Source organism: Hyaena hyaena, unplaced genomic scaffold (assembly GCF_003009895.1).
Source record: "Hyaena hyaena isolate Hyena2069 unplaced genomic scaffold, ASM300989v1 scaffold_35, whole genome shotgun sequence".
Classification (NCBI taxonomy): domain Eukaryota; kingdom Metazoa; phylum Chordata; class Mammalia; order Carnivora; family Hyaenidae; genus Hyaena; species Hyaena hyaena.
The window spans coordinates 2,657,466-2,666,518 of record NW_024080667.1 but is presented as its reverse complement, the minus strand read 5'-3'; the positions used below and the strand labels follow the sequence as shown (position 1 = coordinate 2,666,518).

The 9,053-nt window shown below is 62.9% G+C and overlaps 1 protein-coding gene across 2 annotated transcripts; it reads left to right on the top strand.

Annotated features, from left to right (window-relative positions):
• The first annotated feature begins 2,479 nt into the window (after positions 1-2,479).
• MFAP2 (microfibril associated protein 2) lies at positions 2,480-8,390 on the top strand. 2 transcript variants are annotated; one of them, XM_039229032.1, is made up of 9 exons: positions 2,480-2,550; positions 4,771-4,846; positions 5,862-5,948; positions 6,160-6,186; positions 6,275-6,355; positions 6,444-6,488; positions 7,230-7,317; positions 7,518-7,591; positions 7,866-8,390. In XM_039229032.1, the coding sequence occupies exons 2-9, from the start codon at positions 4,810-4,812 to the stop codon at positions 7,967-7,969; spliced, it is 543 nt and encodes a 180-aa protein (XP_039084963.1). In that variant the 5' UTR covers positions 2,480-2,550; positions 4,771-4,809; the 3' UTR covers positions 7,970-8,390. The 2 variants fall into 2 exon arrangements, with proteins under 2 accessions (XP_039084963.1, XP_039084961.1); XM_039229030.1 differs by having other exon boundaries at positions 5,859-5,948.
• The last annotated feature ends 663 nt before the right edge of the window (positions 8,391-9,053 follow it).

Sequence of the window (9,053 nt, the reverse complement as noted above, 5' to 3'; positions counted from 1 at the left end):
CCTGGCCTCCGGAGGTGGGGCTGGGGCAGGAAGAGAATGGACATGGCCCCCACGAGTGCCAGCGCCTAGGAGGCATCTAACGGGCAGTCCCCTCCCATCCCCCCCCCCCACCGCATCCTGGGACACGTTTGTGGCCCAGGCTCTGAGCCCACATCTCCCACCCCGAACCACGTGCACTGTCCCACCGGGAAGGGTGGGTGCCTCTGACCTCATCCCACCAGTGGGACACTGGCCAAGTCCTACTCTGGAGATGCTACTCGGTCATCTGGCCCATCGGTGCCGGGCAGAAGAGAGCGGGAAAGACCGCTTCCTGCCCTCCGGAAGCCCCTGCCGACTGGGAGCCCTGGCGCCGCCCGGGGCCTGGCCTATCAGGAACTCAGTAAATGTTGAATCAGACTGAGCAGAAGGGATGTAGGGTGTGAAAAGGCAATTTCCAACATGAGGCACATCTGCAGACCCCCCGCACCGGGCATGGAGTCCCCAACCAGCTACAGATCAGGATGGAGGATTCTGGTCAGGTGGACACCGGGAGAGGCTGGGTTTGAGTCCCTTAGCCGCTTTGTTCACGCGTCTATTGGAGGGAGAGTCGTGAACCAGGCACAGGTGTGACCACGGTGTACAGAAGAACTTGGCCTCTGCGCGGGTACAGCTTGTAGCCTGGTGTGAGGCGAGCAGGGAAGGAGCAGATCTCCAAGGTCGTGAGATGAGTACTCACACCCGCTACCAACTACTCCCCACCTCTGCTTGGGTCCTTCGGGCCGGGGAGGGGGTAGAAGCAGCACAGAGGATCGGGGGCCAGGACACAGAGCAGGAAGCTTTGGGGCCTCTGTTTCCCTTTTTTGTCAAGTGTAGGGAACAGCATTGCAGCCGGGTGGTTTCCTCTCCTACCCTAGTGGGATGGCACCCTGAGGGAGGGCAGACGGCTGTGCTGGCCGCCAGGGCCCGAGCCCCTGCTCTTCTGTGATAGACCCTGGAGAGTGGGTGACAGATATTCATTCATTTGCCAAACCAGCACCAGGGAGCAAACGACACGTGGGACATACTGAAGTCCCGCCTAATCGGATTCAGAGTCTAAAGGATAGGTGGTCGTCATGGGGTGCCTCGCGGGGGGCAAGGAGACCCCCATGTCCTCCCAGGCACAGCTGAGGCTGCCCCAGAGGCAGGGACCTGCACCCCCTACCCCCCACCCCAGCTCTCCCAGGAGAGCTGAGCACGTATTCATTCAGTCCGTTGATGTTTACTGAACAGCTGCTCTGAGCCTGGCGCCGGGCCTAATGAGCCTAAACGGGGATGAGTGAAAACAGACTTTGTCGCTGTCTTGCCGTCTTCGTGGGGCTCACAAGCTCATGAGCTCATCTGGGAGAGGAGCAGGATTCACATGGTCACAGACAGAGGGCAACAGGACAGCTGTGAGCAGTAGAGCAGAAAGGGCTTGGAGGCTCGGGGAGAAAGGGCAGGCTCCCCTGAGGAACGGAGGGTTTGCTCTATACCCCGAAGGAGGCCAGCTTAACCCGTGTCCCAGGAGAAAGAAAGGGTTTGAGCAGAAGTGCGGTAGCCAGCAGGGGAAGGGGTTTAGGGAGAGATCGCCAAAAGGCCATCGTGACTGCTGGGGGACCAGGCAGAGCCAGACCAAGATGGAAGGGTAGGGTCCTTGGGGAATTTAGCCTTGATCCCAGACACCATGGAAACTAGCAGAAGCTTTAAGGAGAAGGCGGCCAGTGTCAGAGGTGGGTCTGGAAGGGCAGGGCCCACTTGGGAAAGCCTAGATTCGAGCTTATTACAGAGTCCGGGCAAGAGCTAACGGTGGCTTACAGCACAGTGGGAAGAGTGGACACACGTGAAAAACACTTGTGAAGCAGGAAGCTGGGTGCTGGATTGGATGCAGGGGCTGATAGCAAGAGAGGAAGCCTGAGGAATGGAAGGGCGGTGGTACTGCTCCCTAGATGGGAACCTCTAGGACAGCCAGGTCTGGGGGAGGGTCAGGGGTCATGAATTTGGACTTGGATCCTTGGGGACATTCATGGCGCCAGGCCTGGTAGACTGTGGTCCACGGTCTGCAATGCAGGCGATGGAGGCCAATCCCCAGCCTGGAGCTGGCTAAGATTGCCCGGAAGGCACAGCCAGAGAGACAGGAGGGAAAGCAGGCCAGCAAGGCTGTCCTGGACGGTAGGAGAAGCCAGAGGGGAGAGCTGAGTTGCAGCGCGTCAATCTCCTTGAGGAGCCTCAGTTTCCTCCTCTGTGAAATGGGGTAACACGTCCTCCAAAACCCACCTCACAACTAGCCTGCAGCCCAGACGGGGCGAGGAGCCCGGAGAGGCGCCCTGCCCCCGCCAGAGGTCTGCGCAGACGTGAGGGCGGCCCCTGGGGTGCCTCCCCCAGGGGTTGGAGACCTGCGGGCTCGGCGGGCGGGCGGGGCTCGCGTTAGGACCCAGCGGCTCCGGGGCTGGAGGGCGGGCGCCGGCCCGTCGGGGGCCCGGAGGGGGGCTCAGAGCGGGCGGAGGGGCGGCTCCGCGGGCGGACTCGGAGCTGGCGGCGGAGTGACCCGACCAGGTAGGCGCAGGCCTGATGGCGGGAGCGGCCGGGAAGCCCTCGGGGGGGTTCCTGGGGGTGGGCCAGGAGTGTAGGGAGGGGGGTCTGCGAGCCCCCAGGCCTGGGGGCGGCTGCCGGAGTTCCCGAACTCGGGGCCGTCTGAGCAGATGCTACGAGGACACTTGGGGGGTTTGGGGTCGCTTGGAGGGGGGCCCGAGTTTGGGGGCGTCGGGGCCGGGGGGGGCCTTCTGTTCCCCCGGGAGGCTGGACTGTGGCGAGTGGGGTGGGGGCGTCGGCCGGAGCCGCAGCCGGGCCACAGCGGCGGAGAGACAAAGGGAGACCCGAGACCGGGAGAGCGTGGGGAGCCGCCGCCGAGCAAGTTCCGTGGCTGATTGTTCCCAGCTGTGCGGCGGCGGCGGCCACATCTGGTCTCCTCGGGCCGCGCCACCGCGCTGGCCTCCCCCCGGCGGGTGGGGGGTGGGGGCCAGGCTCTGAGAAGGCCCGGCTCATTCCCTCCTGCCCACGAACGCATTGGGGCGGGGTCCCCAGCTGCGGAAGGGACCAGAGGGGGGCCGCCTTCTAGGCACACCCCAAAATCCATAGTCTAGACAGAAGTGCTTGGAGATGTGGCCCCCCGGGGGGGGGGGGAGGATCCGGGACTCCCACGCCCCTTGCCCTGGGGGCCCCTTCCCCCAGTAAGCCTGGGTCTGGGTGACAGCCCTTCCAGGGGAGGAGGAGACTCCATGCAGGAGGCTGTGAGGCCTAGGAGGGGCTTTGGGGACAGAGAGCCCCCACCCCACCTCTTAAGGCCTCTTAGGCCCCAACTCAGGGCCTCCTCCTGAGTGGTGATAGCGCCGACCCTGCCTGGCTGCCACCAGCCCATGGGGACGAGGAGGGGATGAGGAGGCCTTGTGAGGGGCTCCAAGGAAGGAGCTCCAGGTCTTTGGGTCCCTCCTACTGAGAGAGGGCCAAGGGATTCCAGGATAGGAACACGGGGGGCCCGAGGTCCCCTGCCCCTGGGGCAGCCTGAGACCCTTGAAGGTCTCATTTCCTCCACCCCACCCACCCCACCCCCACCTCAGTAAGGAAGGGAGATGGTAAATGTAGGAGCGGGGCTGGGGGTCCCGGAAGGCTCCAGATTGGGAGGGAAGAGGGACAGATGCCCAAGTGTCCTTCCTCTCTCCTTAGATGCCCTGTGACCATTAGGTCTCCAGTTAGCTGTCTGGAAGAAGTCCCTTTGTGTGGTGGGAGGGGCCTTCCTGGCTGGGTGAGCCCGTGGGCTGTCTCCCAGCGCTCCAGGCAGAAGGCTGATGCCTGCCCCCCACTGAGCTGGGACTGCACTCGGGGACCGAGACCCTGCCAAGCCCACTGTGTGGCCAGAGACTGGAGTTCTTGAACTTCAAGAGCGTGATCAAGGCTGTGGACCACGGGCCTCTCCCTCCAAAATGACACACACAATACTTGCCATACAGTGTTAAGGGGTTCTGAACCTCTGGGCTGGGTGACGTCACTGTCCCCTCCAGATCTGCCCTTCTAGGATCCAGAGAATGTCTCCTCAGACTCCACCCTAAGTGCTTCCTGTTGCTGCAGACAAATAGACCTTAGTCTCGTGAGTCTGTGATGAAGGCAGCCAGGTCTTAGGAGGCCTGGAGGCCTGGCAGGAGAGGAATCTTCTGGGGGTGGGAGCCCTGCCCAGGCCTGGCTGCCCTTCGGCCCCTTGGGCCCATGCATGCATGCAGTTTCCTGCAGAGCAAGACACTCAGGGCCCAGGGGCTAATTGGGAACAGGTGGCGGATTGGCGGACGCTGTGGAGTCCAGGCTGGGATGGTGGCTGAGCGGGGCTGGGGTCCTGAGGATGGGCCTGGGGTCAGGGGTTCACATGATCGGTGCACAAGACACCAGGAGGCTCTCAATCAGAAGCAGGCACGACTGTGGGCGGGGAGAGAGCAGGGTCAAGTCTAGTAGAGGGCTAGAAACGTGCCCTTAGTGGGTTCTGTTCATTCACAAGATCAACTCTGGAGCAAGGTTGGAGGCCTTGTGCCTTGGGACCTGAGCACCCAGGGGGCCATCGGGGACAGCAGAGGCAGCCCCCACCCCGCCCTGCCAGACTCCCGGCCCTCTGTATGCCTGGCTTCTGTCCCCAGCGCCTCCTCCTTCACCGGGCTAGATGCAGGGGAGCAGAGGTGGGCTCCGCAGTCCCGGGTGAGTGGGTCCAAGCTACAGCTCACCTCCCCCCTCCAGCTGTCCTGACACCAGCCCAGACTGCCTCACTGCCAAGCCATGAGAGCTGCCTGCCTCTTCCTGCTCTTCCTGCCTGGTGAGTGGCTCCTGGGGTTGGGGGGCTCCCCTTGTTGGGGGGGTGGGGGCTGGGAACTGGCAGTGAGCCTTTATTGTGTCCTGTGGCCAGTACTCAGCTCCCCTGTCCTGGGACCTCCTGCCTCCTGGGCCACAGACCGGACAGGCCAGCCCCTCCCAAAGTTTGAGGCGCCTCCCAAGCCCTCCCCCCACCCCTCCCCAGCAGCAGCCTGGCAAGGCCCTGGAGGGTGGGCACACACCCAGGCACCAGGAGGCCGTGCTCTCCCGCCCTCCCAGGAGGGAGCCAATGTGCAGGAGGTGGGGGCGGGGGGGGGGCATCCAGGGCAGGGAGTCTGTAGGTCTGGATTCTAGACTCATTTGGGACCCAATCTCCCTATGCAATCTTGACCTTGGAGTGATCCCTATTGGCGAAATGAGGAGTTATCCATGGGGATCAAAGCCCAATCTAACATTTATTAATGTAACAGATATTTGTTGAGCACCTACTATGTGCCAGGCACCGGGCTAGACCCTGGGGTACAGTGATGACCCAGGCAGACACACCCCTGCCTTCATGGTGCTGCCCATCTAGGGAAGGGAGGCTGGTGTATCAAGTAGGTGTGATAAATGCCAGCGTGTAGAGCACTAGGGTGGAAACGAGCAGACGACCTGGATGGAGAGGGTGGGCAGGCCGGTGAGGGCCTCTTGGCAGAACTGAAGTTTTGGCTGAGACCTGTAGGAGGGGAAGTTAACCGGGATCACAGGCCTAGGGCAAGTTGAGTGCAAAGGCCCTGGGGCAGACAGCAGTGCGCTGTTCTAGGAACAGGCAGGAGGCTAGCAGGGGAAGACAGGCCAGGAAAGGGCTGCGAGGTGACATGGGAGCAGGTCGAGGAGGGAGTTTGCATCCCTTGGGTTGTAGGACCTTAGGGTCTTACTAGCCTGCCCTTGGGACCTCTACCTGCCCTTCCCAGAAGTGCCTCGGGGCGTTGATGTCCTTCCCTGCAGGGCACCCCTCATGCTTTGCTTCCTCACAGCAGGCCTGCTGGCTCAGGGCCAATACGACCTAGACCCTCTGCCTCCATTCCCGGACCATGTCCAGTACACCCATTACAGTGACCAGATAGGTAAGGGCCTCGCGCCACCCCCGCCCGGCTCTCCCCACGTCCATCATCAAGGCCTGGCTCCCAGGTGTGCACGACACAGCTGGGGACCAGGTGGGGAGGGGTGGTGGGTGTCAGAGGGGGTGGTCCTGGGTGTGGCCGTGCCCTCCTGTGCTCCTGGTGGACCGGGAGCCCGCCTGACCCCCCACAACCTCGCATTCATCTCTGTTCTCAGACAACCCGGACTACTATGATTATCAAGGTAAAGGGCCGGGGTGGGGTGGGTGGGCCGGCAGCTGGGTGCTGGGGTGGAGAGACGGAGCGGACCCCCTTTTCGCCCCCTGACTCAGAGGTGACTCCTCGGCCCCCTGCGGAGCAGTTCCAGTCCCAGCAGCAAGTCCAGCAGGAAGTCATCCCAGCCCCCACCCCAGGTAGGCAGCGGCGGGTCTGTGCCAGGGCGGGGCTGGTGCCCTGAACGGACCCCTCAGTGACGTCTGCTTGCCCCTCTCCTGACACCAGCACCAGGAAACGTGGAGACAGAGCCCACGGAGCCTGGGCCTCTGGGTAAGAGCTTCCCTGACAGCTGAAGAAACAGAGGCAGGGCCTCAGAAGTGGGGGCAGAGCTGGGTGCAGCGCTGGTGGGAGGGAGACAGATAAGCCTTTTGCTTTTGCTGGGCCCCTCAGGCTGCTCTGGGAGACCCCCTTACCCTCCGAGATGAGGCGGCAGCCTCTGGAAGGGCCCTCCACCCCCAGACACTGGGAAGAGGAAGGGAGTGGGGGGGGTGGGGGGAGAGGGCGGCTTCCTGCCTCCTAAGCCAGCACAACTGGGTGGTGCCTGTGGCCAGTGATGCAGAGAGGGGACCAGAAGCCCAGGCCGGCTGAGCCAGCTCCCGTGCCGCCCCCGCCAAGAGCTGGAGACAGCCAGACCGTGCGGGCTGCTCTCACTCCCGTGAGCCCAGTGCTAGCATGTGCTTCTCTGAGTGGGCACAGCCCTGCCCCGTTGGTTGGTGTGGACCTCTGTGACCATTGTGTGTGGTTGTGTTTGAACTTATACCTGTCCGAATAGGTGCTTCCAAGTGTGGTTGCGAATGTGTGCATGTGTAAATATCGTGTATAACATCGGGCAGTCCCGGGAGCCCCAGCAATGCCGTGTGTGTGTGTGTGTCTGCGCTGCGCCAGAGGGTGCGGGGTAGACCTAGACCCTGCGATGAGAGCCAGCCTCGGTGGGCATCATTGAGGGCTATGCTGCTCCCAAGCTCGGGGCCCCAAGCTGCAGTCCCTAGTCTGATCGTGCCCTTCACCCAGATTGCCGCGAGGAACAGTACCCGTGCACCCGCCTCTACTCAATCCACAAGCCTTGCAAACAGTGTCTCAACGAGGTCTGCTTCTACAGGTAGGTGAGCACAGGTGGGGCCTGGGCGGGGAGGGGAGGGGCAGGCAGGCACAGCCTCCCCCTGCGCCGAGGTGGGACTTTAGGGAAGCATGAACTCGACTCCGGTTGAGCCCAGGCCTAGTGCCAGGGATGCGTGGGGGCCCCCTGGTGGGGCGGGGGGCCGGTGGGGTGACCCCAGTGTCCCGGCCCCATCTCCCCAGTCTCCGCCGCGTGTATGTGGTCAACAAGGAGATCTGTGTTCGCACAGTCTGTGCCCACGAGGAGCTCCTCCGAGGTAGGGAGCCCTGCACCCCCAGACCCTCCCCCTCCCCACCCCCACTCACCTTCCTTCAGCCTGTCCACCCACGTTGTGCTTATAAAAAACCCGTGTCCGTGTTCTGCCTGCCCCTCCCCCCCAAGGCCACTTCCAGAGGACTCCTGGGCTCCCTCCTAGCTGCTTATCCTCAGAACATTCCCTGTCACAGGAATGGGAGGGGGCAGTGGTTCTTCCTATGACTAAGCCCCACCCTGACCCCATCTCTTTGCCGCCCCCCCTCCCCCCACAACAGCTGACCTATGTCGGGACAAGTTCTCTAAATGTGGCGTGATGGCCAGCAGTGGCCTGTGTCAATCTGTGGCGGCTTCCTGTGCGAGGAGCTGCGGGGGCTGCTAGCGGGGAGCCAGCACCCCAAGCCCTGGGCCTTCCTTGGATCTGGGGCCCTCGGGCCCTGCCTGACCTGGTGCTTTTCTCCCCCAGCCCGACATTCCTTTTATTCTGTAAAGTTAGTGGACTGTGGCCCTGGGGGGCTTATCTCAGGCCCCTCCCCCAGCCCGTGGCCACCCCTGGGGCCCAGTGGGGGCTCCCCACTGCCCAGTTGTTGCCCCCGGATGAGGGGCATCTCAGGCCTCTCGGTGGGGCCTGGGCCTCCGATGTGCCTTCTCAGTCCCTCGAGGACAGTCCCCCTGCCCCCCCTCCGCCCGCCCCTCGAGGTAGGCTATGCCCCTCACCCCAGCTGGTCTGCCTGGACTTCCTACAGCGCCCGGGCATAGACCACCTTTGTTTTATACAAAATTAAAATTGTTTTTACAAAAGATTTAGTCATTTCTCTGTTGGGAGCACAAAGCGGGTGGCCAGGTGTCTCTGACGCTGCCTGTCCTCATGAAGAGGATGCCCGGCCCCTTGGGGAGAAGGGACCGTTCAGGTGACCTGTGGCCTTGCCTCTGCGGTCCCAGTCCTGCCTCCTCACCCACCGGCTTCAGCTGACCACCTTCCCCCCACGGATCACGACAACTGCCCCCTCCAGGGTCTGCGGGGACACCGCAGGGGGCTGCCTCGGAAACAGAAGGTTCAGGGATACAGCTTCCGCATGGTCCGGGGAAGGCTGTGAGCCCTCTGTCATCAGAGGCGTGCGGGCCAGGACGGGAGGCGCCCACGTGGAGGCGTAGGGGTGGTTCTAGGCTATAAAGCAGGTCACAGTAGGTGGCCTCTGAGATCCGCCTTGGGGGCAGGGCTGCCAGTTCAGAGGGCAGAGCAAACATGTGAGGACCGGGATCGATCGGCACACGGTCCCATTTACCCTCCAAACAGGCCTGTGTGGCGGGCACGAGTAATATGACCACCTTACCAACAGGAAGCCCAGAGGCATGAAGTAACTCCCCCTGGATCCACAGCTAGAAGCGGCAGAGCTGGGGCAGAGTCTGACTCCGTGGGACCCCACGGGGAAGCATACTTCCTTCTCGGACGCTCTCCGTGTGTC